This window comes from Rana temporaria, chromosome 13 (assembly GCF_905171775.1).
Source record: "Rana temporaria chromosome 13, aRanTem1.1, whole genome shotgun sequence".
NCBI classification, from domain to species: Eukaryota; Metazoa; Chordata; class Amphibia; order Anura; family Ranidae; genus Rana; species Rana temporaria.
Genome location: NC_053501.1, coordinates 102,842,105 through 102,861,934, shown reverse-complemented (window position 1 = coordinate 102,861,934; position 19,830 = coordinate 102,842,105). Strand labels below are relative to the sequence as shown.

Genomic DNA, 19,830 nt, shown 5'->3' with positions numbered 1-19,830 from the left:
ATTAATAAAACGTTATTATGAAGGTCGGAGTTATTCTTTGCATATATATGAGAGAACAGAGCAAGAAATACAAATCAAAGCGGTTCAGAAGCCATATTTCTACAGATGAACGGCTGACTTCCCTTACTACCAAGCTATTGTTGTTTCTTACAATTGAAGTAGAACTAAAGACAAAACTACTTTTTTTTTATTTGGATGGCGTGTCAAGGGGTTAGAGCCCCTGTAAGATTTGTTGGTGTGACTAAAGGGAATTGCACTTAAAACAAGAAACAAGGGCCCAGATTCAGGTAGGGGCGCGCACTGATACGGCGGCGCAGCGTATCGTTCTTACGCTACGCCTCCGTAAATTACTGGAGCTACGCTGCATTCACGAAGCCTTTGCTCTGTAATTTGCGGCGGCGTTTCGTAAAAAGGGGCCGGCGTAAGCGCGCGTAATTTAAATGATCCCGTAGGGGGCGTGGATCATTTAAATTAGGCGAGTTCCCACGCCGAACGTACTGTGCATGCTCCGTCGGGAAAATTTCCCGACGTGCATTGCGGTAAATGACGTCGCAAGGACGTCATTGGCTTCGACGTGAACGTAAATGGCGTCCAGCACCATTCACGAACGAGTTATGCAAACGAAAGTTGGTGACAGGGTCTTGTTAACCACTTGCTGACCACTCTATAGCAGTTTTACTGCTACAGGGTGACAGCTCTGCGCAAGATCGTGTATATATATATATATATATGGCCACCATCAGAGGGGTACACGCATTACACCTGTAAGGGGCCCGATGATCCCCAGGGGCCCGGCTGGCCCCCCTCCCATTTTTTTTTTGCTTTACACCTGTAAGGGGCCCGATGGTCCCCAGGGCCCCTTACAGGCCCGGCTGGCCCCCTCTAGTTTTTTAAATTTTTTGCATTATACCTGTAACAGGCTCAATGGTCCCCAGGGCCCCTTACAGGCCCGGCCGGCCCCCCCTCCCATTTTTTTGGCATCACACCTGTAAGGGGCCCGATGGTCCCCAGGCCCCCCCCCCAGTTCTCTGCTCCAGGGGGGCCTTGCCTAAAGCTGTGTAAGGGGCCCCAAAATTTGTGATGGCTGCCCTGTATATATATATATATATATATATATATATATATATATATATACACACACGTGATCCTGCATTTCCGCCTGCAGGGGGCACATGCGCACCGCCGGCGGGCCACTTCTGCTGTGATTATTCACAGCAGAAGCTGACCTGCGGGTGCCGGGCACTCAATGTCCTCTGGCACCCACCGATCTTTGGTAAATCACACAGAAAGGGAATCTGCTTATGTAAACTAGGCAAATCTCCGTTCTGACAAGGGGGGAAGGGATAGATTCTGTGTTCCTGCAAAGCAAGGACTAGGATCCACGTCTTCCCCTTGTGCATATTTTTAGCACTCATCAAAATATTAGTGTCACTGGTTTCCGCAAAGTGTCAGAAGTATCAGTTAGTGTCCGATTGTCTGCCACAATATCGCAGTCCCGCTATAATTCGCTGATCGCTGCCATCGCATTGCATAACCGCATAATTGTCAGTTAACCACTTCAACCCCGAACCATTTCGCTGGCCAATGACCACAGCACTTTCTGCGATTCTGCACTGCGCCGCTTTAACTGACAATTGCGCGGTCGTGCGACGTGGCTCCCAAACAAAATTGGCGTTCTTTTTTTCCCACAAATAGAGCTTTATTTTGGTGGTATTTGATCACCTCTGCGGTTTTTTATTTTTTGCGCTATAAACAAAAATAGAGCAACAATTTTGAAAAAAAAAACAATATTTTTTACTTTTTACTATAATAAATACCCCCCAAAAAATATATAAAATACATATTTTTTCCTCAGTTTAGGCCGATACGTATTCTTCTACATATTTTTGGTAAGAAAAATCACAATAAGCGTTTATTGATTGGTTTGCGCAAAAGTTATAGCATCTACAAAATAGGGGATAGTTTTATGGCATTTTTATTAATCATTTATTTTTTACTAGTAATGGCGGCGATCAGCAATTTTTATCGTGACTGCGACATTATGGCCGACACGTCGGACACTTTTGACACCATTTTGGGACCACTGTCATTTTTACAGCGATCAGTGTTATAAAAATGCACTGATTACTGTAAAAAAATGGCAGTGAAGGGGTTAACCTGTAGGGGGCACTGAAGGGGTTAAGTGTGACCTAGGGAGTGCTTCTAACTGTTAGGGGGCGTGGCTTGCCGTGACACATCACTGATCGTCTGTTCCCCATGACAGGGAACAGACGATCAGTGAATTGTCACTAGGAAGAACGAGGAGATGTTGGGGCAGATCCACGTACAGCGGCGCATATTACCGCCGGGCGTAGCGTATCTAAGACACACTACGCCGCCGTAACTTACTGTTTTTTTTCGAATCCTCAAAGAATCCGCGCCGTAAGTTACGTCGGCGTAGTGTATCTTTGGCGGCGTAAGGGCGCGCAATCTAAATCGTTGTGATGGGGGCGTGTTTTATGTAAATACGTTGTGACCAGATGTAAATGACGTTTTTTTTAACTGCGCATGTGCCGTCCGTGGGGGTATCCCAGTGCGCATGCTCGAAATTAAACCGGAACAAGCCAATGCTTACGACGGTGACGTCATTCTACGCAAATCCCTATTCGCGAACGACTTACGCAAACAACGTAAAAATTTAAAAATTGGACGCGGGAACGACGGCCATACTTAACATTGAGTATGCCTCATTATAGCAGGGGTAACTATACGCCGGAAAAAGCTGAACGCAAACGACGTAAAAAAAAGCGCCGGCCGGACGTACGTTCGTGGATCGCCGTATCTAGCTAATTTGCATACTCGACGCGGAATTCAACGAAAACGCCACCTAGCGGCCGGTGGAAAAATGCACCTACGATCCGACGGCGTACTAAAACGTACGCCTGTCGGATCGAGCCAGGATGCATCAAAGATACGACGTGGGCAATTTGAAATTACGCGGCGTATCAATAGATACGCCGGCGTAATTCTTCTGTGGATCTGGCCCGTTGTGTTTACGCTGACATCTCCCCGTTCTTCAGCTCTGTGACCCGTTTGCAGGACAGCGGCGGACATCGAGTCCGCGGGTCCCGCGGGCACGGTCACGGAGCTCGCGACAGGGTTGAGCGCGTGACCACATGGCCGGCAAATAAAGGGCACGTAAATATACGCCCATTTGCCCAGCCGTGCCATTCTGTTGACGTATATCTGCGCGCGCCGGTCCTTAAGCGGTTAAAGTAAAAACGCAGTCATTATTCATCTCCCTCCTTGTACCACGGTTAGATAATAAAACCTTTGATCTAGAATCCTGTAGATAACTGTCAGTGCCAATAATGTGCTTATTTTGCCTCGTTATTGCGACTCGCTTTATTTTCTAAGTCTTCCAGAGCTGAAACCGCATTAGATGTAATGCTTATAAGATTGGATTCTCCCCACAAGCCCAGGATCTGGTTATTGCTCCCAGCGCCCAACCACAAGACTATAACTTCATTAGCAACTGATGGCTGCCGCTTTTAATGCTCGGCAGAGGAATGCCAAGCTGTAACTGGGAATGTAGCATTTTAATTACCTCCCTGACAGCTCAAATGAATGGTTATTTGGGGGGAGTCAATTTGGAAGCCTCAATGCCGATTAGAAAATACAGACGTTAGGCTCGGTACACAAAGCACCTGTCAAGTTAAAGGCACACTTCCAAGGGGAGAACCTGTCATTGAAAAGGACACAAGGTTGGATAAAATGTTTCGTAAAGTAGGTGGCTCAGTTCTGGGCACAAAGAGGACCTGTAAGGCAATGACCTCCCACCCCCCTTGCCTCCAACACATACACCAGTGGTGGCTGATGCTCCAAATTTTTAGGGGGGCGCAAACAAATTGAAAAATTAAAAAAAAAAACATCAATTGCAGCCTCACTGTGCCATCAAATGCCGCCATTGTGCCATCAAATGCAGCCACTGTGCCCATCAATTGCAGTTACTGTAACTGTGCCCATCAAAAGCAGCCACTGTGCCATCAAACACAGCCACTGTGCTCATGAATTGCAGTCACTGTGCCCATTAAACGCTGCCACTGTGCCATCAAATGCCGCCACTGTGCCATCAAATGCTCCCAATGCTGCCACTGTGCCATCAAATGCTGCCACTGTGCCATCCAATGCTGCCACTGTGCCATCAAATGCTCCCAATGCTACCACTGTGCCATCAAATGCTCCCACTGTGCCATCAACCGCTGCCACTGTGCCATCAAATGCTGCCACTGTGCCATCAAATGCCGCCACTGTGCCATCAAATGCTCCCAATGCTGCCACTGTGCCATCAAATGCTGCCACTGTGCCATCCAATGCTGCCACTGTGCCATCAAATGCTCCCAATGCTACCACTGTGCCATCAAATGCTCCCAATGCTACCACTGTGCCATCAAATGCTCCCACTGTGCCATCAACCGCTGCCACTGTGCCATCAACCGCTGACACTGTGCCATCAAATGCTGCCAGTGTGCCATCAAATGCTCCCACTGTGCCATCAAATGCTCCCACTGTGCCATCAAATGCTCCCACCGTGCCATCAAATGCTCCCACCGTGCCATCAAATTCTCCCACTGTGCCATCCAATGCTGCCACTGTGCCATAAAATGCTCCCAATGCTGCCACTGTGCCATGAAATGCTGCCACAAAATGCTCCCAATGCTGCCACTGTGCCATAAAATGCTGCCACTGTGCCATCAAATGCTCCCAATGCTACCACTGTGCCATCAAATGCTCCCACTGTGCCATCAAACGCTGCCACTGTGCTATTAAATGCTGCCATTGTGCCATCAAATGCTCCCAATGCTGCCACTGTGCCATCAAACGCTGCCACTGTGCCATCAAATGCTCCCACCGTGCCATCAAATGCTCCCATTGTGCCATCAAATGCTTCCACTGTGCCATCAAATGCTCCCACTGTGCCATCCAATGCTGCCACTGTTCCATCAAATGCTCCCAATGCTGCCACTGTGCCATAAAATCCTCCTGTGTGCTCGGCTCGCAGTCACGCTCAGTTCCGCCCAGGGGAAGACAGAGCAAGATAGGGCTGCTGCCTTAGAGGGGAAGGAGGGAATAAGCTCCGCCATAAAACAGAGCCGGATCTTTTGTGTGCTCGGCTCGCAGTCACGCCCAGTTCTGCCCAGGGGGACACCGAGCCGAGTACACAGGAAATCACGGCTCTGTATTTCGGCGTGAAAAAGTGAGTGTTATACGCCGATAAATACGGTATGTCCCATTGTTTGTGTCAGTAGATGGAATAGTACCCAGATAAAAGCGAGCCAAGGGCCGCATCTGGCCCCCCGGGCCGCCGTTTGGAGACTGCTGATCTACACAATTTGCCATTGGCCTTATTCAGAAGAGCAATGTCAACAGTAAAACTTGGTCGCTATGGCCTTTTACACATTGCTTTCTGCCTTTCCAAAACTTCTATATTTTCCAGCAACGGCTTGTATGATTCCTGAAAAACTGGGTTACTTCCCTGACTGAACATAATCCATGGCTAGCAGCCCAGGTCCCAACAGGAGTTGGCATGTGCCCAAAAATGACAAGTCAGCCATTGTGCCTCTCAATAATAAAAGCATTGGTTTATCTGTGTTTCCAATTAGTTCCTTATGAATGCATTCTAGTGTAAAGGCTTTTGAGAGTATGAACTGCGACCTTTAATTCTACCCTATGAGAGCGTGTTAAAGTGGACATACTGGAACTGTTTTTGGGCTTTAACTGCTTAAGGACCAGTGCACAATGGCACGGCTGGGCAGATGGACGTACCTGTACGTCCACTTTAAGATGCGGCATTGTGGACGCGTGCGTGACGCCGCAAGCTCTGTGAGTCCGACTGTGGGTCCCGCGGACTCGATGTCTATGGGGATACCAGCGATCGTATCACGGAGAGGAAGGACGGGGAAATGCTGACGTAAACAAGCATTTTCCCATTCTTCCTAGTGACAGGACACTGATCACAGCTCCCTGTAATCGGAAGCAGTGATCAATGTCGTGTCACACACAGCCCACCCCCCCTACAGTTATAAGTACTCCCTAGGACACTCCCCCAAGCGTTGTGTTATGAAAGTGAATGAATATTCGCTTTCCTAACACTGAACCGCCTCTCAGCCAATCAGGTGCTCGGGTCTGTTACCTGTCAGCTGATTAACTGAAATGACAGGCGCTCTGATTGGACGCCTATCGGGCGTCCAATTATAGAAGCGGATGGGAGGAGAGGATGGGAGAAGACATCAAGGAGCGTGGAGGACACCAGACACCGCCCCCCGCCTGCTGCCGTCACCCGCCGCCCCACCGAGACAGGTAAGTGCCGGGCGGGGGATGCACACTGGCAGCATTTGATGGTCATAGTAGCGGCAATTGATGGGCACACTGGTAGCAATTGGTGGGCATACTGGCAGCAATTGATGGGCACAGTGTCAGCAATTGACGGGCACAGTATCAGCAATTGATGAGAACACTGGCAGCAATTGATGGGCACAGTGGCGGCAATTGATGGGCACACTGGCAGCAATTGATGGGCACAGTGGCAGCAATTGATTGGCACACCACTGGCAGCAATTGATGGGCACAGTGGCAGCAATTGATTGGCACACCACTGGCAGCACTTGATGGGTACAGTAGCTGCATTTGATAGCACAGTGGTGGAAATGTATGGGTACAGTGGCAGCAATTGATTGGCACACTGGCCGCAATTGATGGGTACAGTAGCTGCATTTGATGGCACAGTGGCGGAAATTTATGGGTATAGTGGCTGCGTTTGATGGGCACAGTGGCTGCATTTGATGGCACAGTGGCGGTAGTTGATGGCGCAGTGGCTGCGTTTGATGGGCACAGTGGCTGCAATTGATGTTTTTTTTTTTCAGTTTGTTTGCGTCCCCCGTCCCCCCCCAAAAACTTTTGAGCACCAGCCGTCAGTGCCATGGAACCCTGGTTGAGAATACCTTCTCCAGAAGAATGGGTGATTTTTCTTCAAGCTTCATCCAGGGGCACAGTGTCAGAAATTGATGGGCACAGTGTCAGCAATTGATGGGCACAGTAGCGGCAATTGATGGGCACACTGGCAGCAATTAATGGGCACAGTGGCAGCAATTGAGGGGCACAGTGTCAGCAATTGATGGGCACACTGGCACCAATTGATGGGCACACTGGCACCAATTGATGGGCACAGTGTCAACAATTGATAGGCACACTGGCAGCAATTGATGGGAACAGTGTCAGCAATTGATGGGCACACTGGCAGCAATTGATGGGCACACTGGCAGCAATTGATTGGTACATTAGCAGCAATTGATGGGTACAGTTGCTGCATTTAATGGCACAGTGGCGGAAATTTATGGGTACAGTGGCTGCATTTGATGGGCACAGTGGCTGCGTTTGATGTTTTTTTTTTTTCAGTTTGTTTGCATACCCCCAAAACTTTTGAGCACCAGCCGCCACTGCCATGGAACCCTGGTTGAGAAAACCTTCTCCAGAAGAATGGGTGATTTTTCTTCATGCTTCATCCAGGGGCACAGTAGCGGCAATTGATGGGCACAGTGTCAGCAATTGATGGGCACAGTAGCGGCAATTGATGGGCACACTGGCAGCAATTGATGGGGACAGTGCCAGCAATTGATGGGCACACTGGCAGCAATTGATGGGCACACTGGCAGCAATTGATTGGAACATTGGCAGCAATTGATGGGTACAGTTGCTGCATTTGATGGCACAGTGGCGGAAATTTATAAGTACAGTGGCTGCGTTTGATGGACACAGTGGTGGCAATTGATGGGCACACTGGCTGCAATTGATTGGCACATTGGCAGCAATTGATGGGTACAGTTGCTGCATTTGATGGCACAGTGGCGGGATGTTATAGGTACAGTGGCTGCGTTTGATGGGCACAGTGGCTGCGTTTGATGTTTTTTTTTTTTTTTTTCAGTTTGTTTGCATACCCCCAAAACTTTTGATCACCAGCCACCACTGCCATGGAACCCTGGTTGGGAAAGCCTTCTCCAGAAGAACTGGGTGATTTTTCTTTAAGCTTCATCCAGAGTCACCATCTACATCAGGGATCCTCAAACTGCGGCCCTCCAGCTGTTGTAGAACTACACATCCCATGAGGCATTGTAACACACTGACATTCACAGACATGACTAAGGGCATGATGGGAATTGTAGTTCCTGAACAACTGGAGGGCCGTAGTTTGAAGACCCATGATCTACATGATGGGTCTTCAAACTACGGCCCTCCAGTTGTTTAGGAACTACAATTCCCATCATGCCCTAGTCATGTCTGTGAATGTCAGTGTGTTACAATGCCTCATGGGATGTGTAGTTCTACAACAGCTGGAGGGCCGTAGTTTGGGGATCTCTGATCTACATCCTGGATAAGATGTCGGCTCTGAACTGAACACGATTTTATAATTCCTGGTGTCTGTGCGTTTTTTTTTTCCATGTTCAGAAATGTGTGACAAGGATCAGCCTTTCACCTTATGACTTGTTACAATCTGATCACTGGAGCAGAGAACCGAGCAAATGCTTTTTTTTGTTGCATCATTTGTAACTTGGATATAGTGTAAGTACAAGAGTCAGCCATGGCTGCTCATTAAACAAGCAAGCTCCTTTTCCTGATGATCCTCTTTAGCTCACCAACAACATTTGTCTAATTAAAAATAATTGACTATCATCACTACTACCACATTAACGATCGACAAAGCCTGCAAAACAATCACCATACCGTAGTATTGAACCCGCAGTGTTTTTTAACTTAATTAATTAAGCGCAATAGAATAAGCATTCCCCCGGTAAACTATTTGTTAAAATTCCTATCCAAGCACGTGCAGTTTTCAACGTTCAATGCTGCTGGCTCCTGCTCTCTCAGTGCTGCCTCCCAGAACTTCCTATGTTCAGAGAAAAGAGTTAAAGCGTTTGTTAACCCCCCCCAAAAAAAAATGGATTCTGCTCCTTTAACCACTTAAAGCGGTTCTCCACCCTAAAGTGGAGTCCCGCTGATCGGAACCCTCCCCCCCTCCGGTGTCACATTTGACACCTTTCAGGGGGGAGGGGGGTGCAGATACCTGTCTAAAGACAGGTATTTGCACCCACTTCCGGCCACACGCTACGGGCAAAAGACGGGCATTCCGTCACATCCCGTCTGTCGCCCGTTGTGTGCTGGGAACACTCGGCTCCCAGCACACAGTGTGTGAGCCAATCGGCGGGCGCAGCGCGACTCGCTCATGCGCCGTAGGGAACCGGGCAGTGAAGCCGCAGCGCTTCACTTCCTGGTTCCCTCAGCGTGGATGGCGGGGGGAGCAGCAGAGTGATGAGCGATCGCTCGTGCTCTGCTGCGATCGGCGCTGGACTCCAGGACAGGTAAGTGTCCTAATATTAAAAGTCAGCAGCTGCAGTATTTGTAGCTGCTGGCTTTTAATATTTTGTTCCCATGGCACATCCGCTTTAAGCCCCGGACCATTTGGCTGGCCAAAGCACTTTTTGCGTCGCTTTAACTGACAATTGCGCGGTCGTGCGACGTGGCTCCCAAACAAAATTGGCGTGCTTTTTTTCCCACAAATAGAGCTTTCTTTTGGTGGTATTTGATCACCTCTGCGGTTTTTATTTTTTGCGCTATAAACAAAAATAGAGCGTCAATTTTGAAAAAAAGTTTAAAGCAATATTTTGTACTTTTTGCCATAATAAATATCCAATATTTTTTTTAAAAAAAGCGAATTTTTCCTCAGTTTTGGCCGATACGTATTCTTCTACATATTTTTGGTAAAAAAATCGCATTAAGCGTATATTGGTTTGCGCAAAAGTTATAGCGTCTACAAAATAGGGGATAGTTTTATGGCATTTTTATTAATATTTTTTTTTTTTACTAGTAATGGCGGTGATCAGCGATTTTTTATTGTGACTGCGACATTATGGCGGACACATCGGACACTTTTGACTCATTTTTAGGACCATTGTCATTTATACAGCGATCAGTGCTATAAAAAGGCACTGATTACTGTGAAAATGACACTGGCAGTGAAGGGGTTAACCGCTATATGGTGCTAAAGGGGTTAAGTGTGTCCTAGGGAGTGATTCTAACTGTTAGGGGAGGAGCTACCAGTGACATGTCACTGATCACTGTGCCCGAACACAGGGAACAGTAGATAACTGACGTGTCCCTAGGGCCTAGGCAGAACAGGGGAATGTCTTGTTTACAAAGGCATCCCCTGTTTTGCCTTTGCCGACCGCAACATCGAGTTCCCGGGACCCGCGGGCGCACTCACAAGGCACACGGCGCGCGCATGTGCCCGCTGGGCAGCAAATTTAAAGGGACGTGTCATTGTGTCGAAGTATATCGTCGTGTGGCGGTCGGGAAGTGGTTAAAGCATGTTATATGACACAGTGCTTGTCCTGTGTCATTTGGCCCCCTGTAACACCTAAAAAACCTCACTGATCCTGCCAGTTTCTCCCCACTCCTCTGTAAACTGACCACGGTGTATCATGGCTGCTGAGACCAGACACCGTGGTCAGTTTTTGTTCCCTTTGTCATCAGCAGCTTGCTATCTGCTCTCCTCTCTGCTCCTGTGTCCTCCTCCCCCTCCCCTCTCTGTCTGTGTGTCTGGCGCCCCTCCCCCTCCTGCTGCTCTCATAACACTAACCTCTATACACCATCAGCACTGCCTCCTCTTTCAGTGTCCCACTCTGTGAATGATTTATAAATATAATGCTGTAAATACCTCATTTAAAAGTTGAGATTGCGATCACATGGCCAGCCAGCTCTCTCCTCCTCCCCTCCAGACTGACATCAGAAGAGGAATCTCAGCCCCGCCCACTGCATCTCTCAGAGGAGGAAAGGAGAAAGCTGGCCAGTCATGTGATCGCAATCTCGGCACTGAATTTAGGTATTTGTAGTATTTATTTTAATAAATCACACACAGAGGGGGACACTACAATAGGAGGCAGTGCTGATGGTGTATACAGGTAAGACTAGCTTAAAGTGGATGTAAACCCCCTCTCATCCTTTCTAAACTCCTGCCATAGTGCTGATCTATAAGGATATACATGGCTCCTGCATGCATCCTTACCTGTCAAATGTCTCCCCTCTGTCTGTTATAAGAACGGAAAAACTGCAGATTCTGTGGGTGGATCTGTTGTCTGGAGCTCGGTGGGTGGAGTCGTGATGTCAGTAGACTCCCCGCCCTCCTCTACACTCCCCTTGTTAACATGCATTTTTTCCTAATGTATTCCCTACACTAAATTCTGCTATGATCCCTAACATCCAGTCAAAATCCAGAAAAGTAACCACATGACTTCAGAAAAGGAGTGGGGCTGGGAATTAAAAAATAATGCCTGTCTCCAGGCTAGTGCATGAGATATGTAAATAACCTGTCACTCACAGCAAGGGGGCGGAACGGACTAAGGTTTTTCTCTGTAAATCCGTTTTATTTCACTGAACAATAAAAGAGGATTGCTCGGAGCTGGATTAACTCTGTGTGGCAAGACTGGGCACAGATGATAGGAAATCTTATACTGTACATTGTGACATCCAAAAAAAAAATTGGGGTTCACAACCACTTTAACAGTGGAGGAGGGAGAAGCAGGGGAGATCCTTACCATCCTAGGCTATGGGGCTGTGTGTTTCTATTGATGCGCACAGTATAGGGCAGTGATGGCGAACCTTGGCACCCCAGGTGTTTTGGAACTACATTTCCCATGATGCTCATGCACTCTGCAGTGTAGATGAGCATCATGGGAAATGTAGTTCCAAAACATCTGGGGTGCCAAGGTTCACCATCACTGGTATAGGGAGACATGCAAGGGTGGCTCCATAGAATGCTTCAAGAAGAGCCACTCTAGAACAGGAAACCTGGGGAAGTGATCATGGCACCAGCTTAAACTGGCACATAGGCAAGGCTAAAAAGATGAAGAAGCTGTATACTTAATAAGTGAATGAATCAGCTGCTGAACGTGCTTAAAAAATGTAGGGTTTAATATCACTTTAACCGCTTAAGGACCAGCCACCGTCATTATACTGCGTCAGGTTGGGTCTCCTGGGCGAATTGCCGCTCTAAGAGCGATAGGGGGGCGGAGTGACACCAGAGACAATGGGTGTGGCCGGCGGCCCCGATGTCTGCCGGCCACCCGCGATCGCTCCACAGAGAGCGAGAACGGAGATCTGTCAATGTAAACAGACAGATCCCGTTCTGACAGGGGAGTGAAGAGAGAGAGAGATCTGCTGTTCCTAGTGATTAGGAACAGCGATTACTCTCCTCCTCCAGTCAGTCCCATCCCCCCACAGTTAGAAACACCTCCCAGGGAACAATGTCTCACGACTGATGTGATGTAGGTCCTCTGATGGCACGGGGGACTCTGCTGTGATGAGGGACCTCTGAGATGACTGGGAGACTCTGATGTGATGGAAGAACATCTGACATGATTGGGGGACCTCTGATGTGATGGGGGACCTCTGACATGATTGGGGGGCTCTGATGTGATGGGGGCCACTGGAATAATAGGGGACCTCTGATGAGATGAGGGACATCTGACATGATGGGGGACCTCTCATGGGAATGAGGACCTCTGATGAGATGGGGGACCTCTGATGTGATGGGGGACCTCTGACGTGATTGAGGGACCTCTAATGCGATGAAGAACCTCTGACATTTTTGGGGACCTCTAAAGGTGATAAGTGTCCTCTGGTGTGATGGAGCCACTGGAATAATAGGGGTCCTCTGATGTAATAAGGGTCCTCTGATATGATAAGGGCCGTCTGATGTGATGGGGGCCACTGGAATAAAAGGGGACCTCTGATGAGATGAGGGACCTCTGACATGATTGGGGGCCTCTGATGTGATGGAAGAACATCTGACATGATGGGGGACCTCTGATGGGAATGGGGACCCCTGATGAGATGGGGGACCTCTAACATGATTGGGGGGCTCTGATGTGATGGAGAACCTCTGATGGGATGGGGGACCTCTGATGCGATGAAGAACCTCTGACATTTTTGGGGACCTCTGATGTGATAAGGGTCTTTTGATGGGATGGGTGCCACTGGAATAATAGGGGACCTCTGATGTGATAAGGGACCTCTGATGTGATAAGGGTTCTTTGATGTGATGGGGGCCACTGTAATAATAAGGGACCTCTGATGTGATAAGGGTCCTCTGATGTGATAAGGGTCCTCTGATGTGATGGGGCCACTGAAATAATAGGGGACCTCTGATGTGATGGGGCCACTGGAATAATAGGGGACCTCTGATGAGATGAGGGACCTCTGACATGATTGGGGGATTCTGATGGGATGGGGGTCCTCTGATGCGATGAAGAACCTATGACATTTTTGGGGACCTCTGATGTGATAAGGGTCCTCTGATGTGATGGGGGCCACTGAAATAATAGGGGACCTCTGATGTGATAGGGGCCACTGGAATAATAGGGGACCTCTGATGAGATGAAGGACCTCTGACATGATGGGGTATCTCGGATAGGAATGGGGACCTCTAATAAGATGGAATTTTGGATGCAGGCGCTCTCTATTTTCATAAGACACAAGTTTGTGTTGTAATTGATCACACTGTAAAACATAGTAATCTCATCTCTGCGGTACGGTGCAGTAATGATAACGGACACCTGACAGAAATGGAATTCTGACAGCTGAAGCAGTACGAGAGGAAAAGGCTTGAGCCACGGTAGCTATGGCGATGTTGTGTCTAATGCTGTCAGTCCTGCTTAATTAAAGATGAAATGTGAGTTCGCTCCAGCGAAGAACGAAGGGCCCCCTCGCTGCCCTAACAAAAACAGCGACAAACTGAAAAGACAGCAGGGTTCAGAGAGGAGGAAAGCAGACGGGCCCGCAGTGGTTGCCATGGTGATGGTAATTTCACTGTGACGCTCGCGACTTGATGAAGCAAGCGTGTGAAAATGAGCGCCATTAAACTGTCATTGGCAAAGCTGAGCCTTCTTAGTGTCAGTTGCCTGGAGGCAGTCGTCAAGCAAAAGTGCAATGCGAACACTCACCATGAAGCACGCCAGAGAAGTAGGGTGCCACCTTTTCTTCAAGTCAAACCCGGACACTTTAGCGGCGCACAGCAATTTTTTTTATAGTATAAACTATACACCATCCTGCGATTTCCTCTGCGACTGCATATATTATCTTTATGCTGCGATTCTTTTTCTGCACCCAGCACTCTACTTGCACCTTGCAATTTCTTCACCTCTTGGACTGAGTCGCAGTTGCACCATTTACATTATGCGCATCATCGGCTGCACCATAGAGTTCCCCTTGGCCTCCAGGGATTTGTGATGTAGGTTGGCTAATTTATGAGGCTGTATGGGGGGGGGGGGGGGTAGATTGGCTGTCTGTTCATGTCTCTTTGTGCAAAGGCAAAAGAAGTCCCCGATGTCCCCGTCTTCCTCGCTAGTAGCGAGCGGCCATTCCTCATCCCTCTTTGTTCCGGGGTCGCGAAACTCCAGCTCTGTGACTGGCCGGAGTCTCGTGACGTCACTCCCGGAGTCGCATGATGTCCCCGTCTTCCACGCTAGTAGCGAGCGGCCATTCTTCATCCCTCTTCGTTCTGGGGCCGCGAAACTCCAGCTTTGTGTCTGGCCGGAGTCACGTAACCTCACTCCCGCGCATGCGTGCGGGAGTCGCCTTTAACAGCATGACCCGAGATAGAAACGGCACAGCGTGCCCTTTCTAACTCCGGCGCAGGAGAAGTCGCCATACGGCGATTTGCAAATATCTCCTAGACCGAGCAGGTCTGGGATATATTTCGAACACCTACAGGTAAGCCTTAATCTAGGCTTACCTGTAGGCTAAAGTAGTTGTAAAGGGTTTACAACCACTTTAAAGCGGGGGTTCACCCTTAGAGGGCACTTTTTCCCCTTAGCTTCCTGCTCGTTTTCTCTAGGGGAATCGGCTATTTGTATTAAAATATGTGCAGTACTTACCCGTTTTCGAGCTGCATCTTCTTCCGTCGCTTCCGGGTATGGGCTTCGGGAATGGGCGTTCCTTCTTGATTGACAGTCTTCCGAGAGGCTTCCGACGGTCGCATCCATCGCGTCACGATTTTCCGAAAGAAGCCGAACGTCGGTGCGCAGGCGCAGTATAGAGCCGCACCGACGTTCGGCTTCTTTCGGCTACGAGTGACGCGATGGATGCGACCGTCGGAAGCCTCTCGGAAGAATGTCAATCAAGAAGGAACGCCCGCTCCCGAAGACCCATACCCGGAAGCGACGGAAGAAGATGCAGCTCGAAAACGGGTAAGTACGGCTCATATTTTAATACAAATAGCCGATTCCCCTAGACCAAACGAGCAGGAATCTAGGGGAAGAAAAAATTTTTTTTTAGAAATGGGTGAACTCCCGCTTTAAGGTTGCAATGTGGCTCCTTCATAGATACAGTATAGTGAGTGAGCATTCCCATCCAAAGACAGAAAGTATGTTACTGGCAGGATCACCAAGTGAAAGTAAAGGCAATAAATTCTGGAAAAAGAAAATTAATTACAAACATCTAAGGCATGGCGTGGAGGCTCCTACCTGAAGGACATGGTGAACCACACAGCCATCATCATGAGGGTGATTCGGCGATACTCTGGGGCGAAGCACTGGAGGAAATTAGCCCAGACCTATTGGTATGGAAATGGGAGAGCAGTTAGAAATTTGTATTTAAGCATTAATGTATAAAACATGAGAAGGACTGTATTGATCAAGGTAATAAATCAGATATTGCGCCAAAAAACCCCAGTTGATGTCTGTTTAAGACGAAACGCGTCGGGGCGGTATGCCAGCTCCAGCTGCCTATACCACGCTAACCCTCTTTCATGTACTGTTCAGATGAGTTTTTTAGAATTTTTAGACATTTTCCATTTTATATATATTTTTTACCCTTTTGCATTTGAAATTTTGCATTTGAATTTTTTTTTGTGCTTTTGGTATTTTTTTACAATAAAGCTTGTCAGCTTTTGGATTTACACTATGTGGAGGCCCTTTTTTTCTTTTTATATGTCCATCAAGTCTGGGGGAATCCTAGCTTTGGCATATTTGGCTCCAGTATACCAGATCTTTATGCCACAACGGTTGGTCTAACACAGAAGGCCATTTCCAGTGGAGAGGAGGAAGTGTTCTGTAGATCCAGTCCCTTCAAGTCCTTGGTGTGATTAAGCGCATGCGATCCACCACCGTATGGTGAATTGGGTCCACTCCGGAGGGTAAGAGTATTTATTTCTCCCCTTGCCCATTGGTGAAGTCACTCCCGGGTGATACTCTGCATATTACACCGAGTACATATAGATCGCTTGAAGTACCGAGTACAGTGCGACTTTGGACAAGTCTCTCCCCACTTGGATATTGATTGATGAACTGTCGATCGGATATCTGATGGAATCTAATCCGATGGATTTTTTCGTCGGATATCCGATGAAGCTGACTTTCACCAGTCTTGCCTACACACCATGGCCCAGATTATCAAAGGGCTTACGACGGCGCAGCGCCATGTACGTCGTCGTAAGTCCTAATCTGGGCCGTCGTATCTATGCGACTGATTCTTACACCGTCGGATCGTAACTGCAATTTTTTTCCCCCCGCTAGGTGGCGCTTCCGTCGATTTCCCCGTCGAGTATGCAAATTAGCTAGATACGCGAATTCCCGAACGCAGTAAAGTTACGACATTTACATTAGGCTTTTCCTGGCATAAAGTCTATGAGGCGCAGCCAATGTTAAGTATGGCCGTCGTTCCCGCGTCGAAAATTTTTATAAAATTACGTTGTTTGCGTAAGTCGTCCGTGAATGGTGCTGGACGTAATTTACGTCCACGTCAAAACCAATGACGTCCTTGCGACGTCATTTAGAGCAATGCACGCCGGGAAATTTTCGGGACGGCGCATGCGCAGTTCGTTCGGCGTGGGGATGCGCTTCATTTAAATGAAACACGCCCCCTACCCGTCGAATTTGAATTCCGCCGGGTGATTTACGCTACGCCGCCGCAACTTTACAGGCAAGTGCTTTGTGAATAAAGCACTTGCCTGAAAAACTTGCGGCGGGGTAACGTAAATGAGATACGTTACGCCCGCACAGAGATACGCCGATCTCTGTGAATCTGCCCCCATCAGTCAAAAATCCGATCGTGCCAAAACGCGGTGACGTAAAACACTACGACGTGCTGAGAAAAATGAAGTTCAATTCTTTCGAGCATGCGTCGACTTGATTCTGAGCATGCATGGATTTTTTTGACCGATGGACTTCCACACAGACAATCATTTTTTTCTATCGTTTTTTTTTTCATAGGAAAATTTTTAAACAAGCCGATGGGGGCCACACACGATCGTTTGTCCGATGAAAACGGTCCATCGGTCTGTTTTCAGCGGACAAACCGATCGTGTGTACAGGGCTTAAACCTTCCAAACTAACTCACTATTGGTTTCCATTGTAACATGGCTCTACCTGCTGTGACAAATTGACGATTCGAATCAACCAGCGGCTGTACCACGTTCCTGAATCTGACTGGATCTCGATCAGCTCGTCCGCACATTTCATGGTCTTGATTTGTGTAACCTGGAAATAAAATGTAACAGTTTTTAAAAGAACTCTGATAGGACGCATTTGCATATAAAATTAAATTAATAAAAAAAAATGCTCGTATTGCAAAACGCTCGTTAACCGCGTTACTCGCAATCCGAGGTTTCACTGTACAATTAAATATGGAAGAACAAGTATGTGCGTAGGTGTGCGCACAGGGGCCCGGATTCACAAAGGAGTTACGACGGCGTATCTCCAGATACGCCGTCGTAACTCTGAGTGCGGCCCGTCGCAACTCGGCGCGTGATTCATAGAATCAGATACGCCTCACAGTTGCCTAGATACGAGCGGCGTAAGTCTCCTACGCCGTCGTATCTTAGGGTGCATATTTACGCTGGCCGCTAGGTGGCGCTTCCGTATATTTCCGTGTCGAATATGCTAATTAGCTAGATAAACCGATTCACGAACGTACGTGCGCCCGGCGTATCAAGAAACGTCGTTTACGTAAGACATACGCCGGCGTAAAGTTACCCCTCATAAAGCAGGGGTAAGTCATGTTAGGTATGGACGTCGGAAACGTACGAACAGCGTCATATTTTACGTTGTTTGCGTAAGTCGTCCGTGAATGGGGCTGTGCGTAGGTTACGTTCACGTCGACTAAGCATTGAGCGGGCGTAATTTGCTTGGATAATTCAACGTGATACTGAGAATGCGCCGTTCGTAAAAAGCGTCATTTACGTGGGGTCACAACACATTTACATACAACACGGCCCCTAACAGACTAGTTTGAATTAGGCGGGCTTCTGCCGTGTCAGATACACTACGCCGCCGTAAATTAGAGCGCAAGTTGTTTCTGAATACAGGACATGGCGCTCAGTTCATCGGTGTAGTGTATCTGAGATACGCTACGCCCGCCTAAAGATAGGCGTTTGTATGTGAATCTGGGCCATGGTGTGCCAGTTGTGCCTGGGCACACCCTAATCACCCTATGTACCTGGGCTAGTGATAAGGCAGTACAGCTGGGCCTTATCAGTTCAAAAGGGGGGCCCAGGCACCTGCCGAGGACCAGCTGTACTGCCTTATTGCAAACATCAGCCCTCTTGTCCCCCCCTGCAGCTTCTCCTCCAGCGGCTTCTCCTCCTCTCTGTCACTCGGGCTTCAATGCAGGGGGGTCAGTTCTAGAATCTGTGCCCCCATCCCCCTGCTGTCCTGCTGTCTGGGTCCCCTGTTTCCCCTTTATCTTGCAGCGCTGCCAGCTTTTCTTCTCTCCTCTCCTCTCCCACCAGGACGCACACAGGGGGATGTTTCAGGATGGAGAGATGAATATGTAATTTAACAGCTCCTTCTTTTTCTGAATGAACACAATGAGTAATCGGTACCAGTCGCTCCTGTGTCCATTTAACGCCGAAGCATAGCAAACTGGGTGTACTATGCTTCAGTTTGTGAATGGAAAGGAAGCCTGTAAACTCTTGCTAATCATTCATCTGTGCAGATGAGACTGCAGAGAAAGGGACTGATATATCTACTGTATTTCCCCGAAAATAAGCCTGGGTCTTATATTAATTTTGACAACAAATAACACAGTAGGGCTTATTTTCGGGGTAGGTCTTACCATGTAATGTGTTGTCTTCTCTCCTTCTCTCTCTCCCTGCCTGACAGGAATCCCCAGTGGGAACTGAGTTAAAATGCTTGTAAAATCCTATAATCCACTATTACAGTATTATATAATGTACAATGTGTGTGTTTCTGTAATATAATTGTGCCAAATACCTTCGTTTTAGCGCCGCTCTTCTGTGACCCGCCGGCGCTCTCTTCCACGCAATTATATTACAGAAACACACACATTGTACATTATATACTACTGTAATAGAGTGGATTATAGGATTTTACAAGCATTTTAAACTAGGTCTTATTTTCGGGGCAGGGCTTATATTGCAGCCTTCCTGGAAAATAGCGCTAGGTCTTATTTTCGTGGTAGGTCTTACTTGAGGGGAAATATGGTATGTCCTCAGTTCCTTTCTCTGTCTGTCTTAAATATGAGACAACCGGGTCTGTTGACCCCTAATATTTCACAACCAACCCCCAAACAGGGCAGGTAAAAGAATGTACCGTATTTATCGGCGTATACCGCGCACTTTTTTGCCCTGAAAATCACGCCGATACCCGCTTTCCTGCGCCGAGTTTTGAATACTGCGCCGACATATACCAAGCGCAGTACACTCGGATATAGTCGGCCAGTCTCGGCTCCTTCCGCGCTCATGTCCTGGACGTACAGGACGTCAGCTCGAGAGTTGCCGAGCAC

At 48.1% G+C, this 19,830-nt stretch overlaps 1 protein-coding gene across 1 annotated transcript in view; it reads right to left on the bottom strand.

The window, feature by feature from the left end:
- Window positions 1–19,830, bottom strand: part of SV2A (synaptic vesicle glycoprotein 2A) — a 179,128-nt gene that overhangs the window by 22,241 nt on the left and 137,057 nt on the right. Inside the window, exons 7-8 of the mRNA XM_040332885.1 lie at window positions 17,454–17,564; window positions 15,552–15,640 (exon numbers count right to left, since the gene is read on the bottom strand). Coding sequence (XP_040188819.1) covers window positions 15,552–15,640; window positions 17,454–17,564 — 200 coding nt within the window. The remainder of the gene's footprint in view (window positions 1–15,551; window positions 15,641–17,453; window positions 17,565–19,830) is intronic.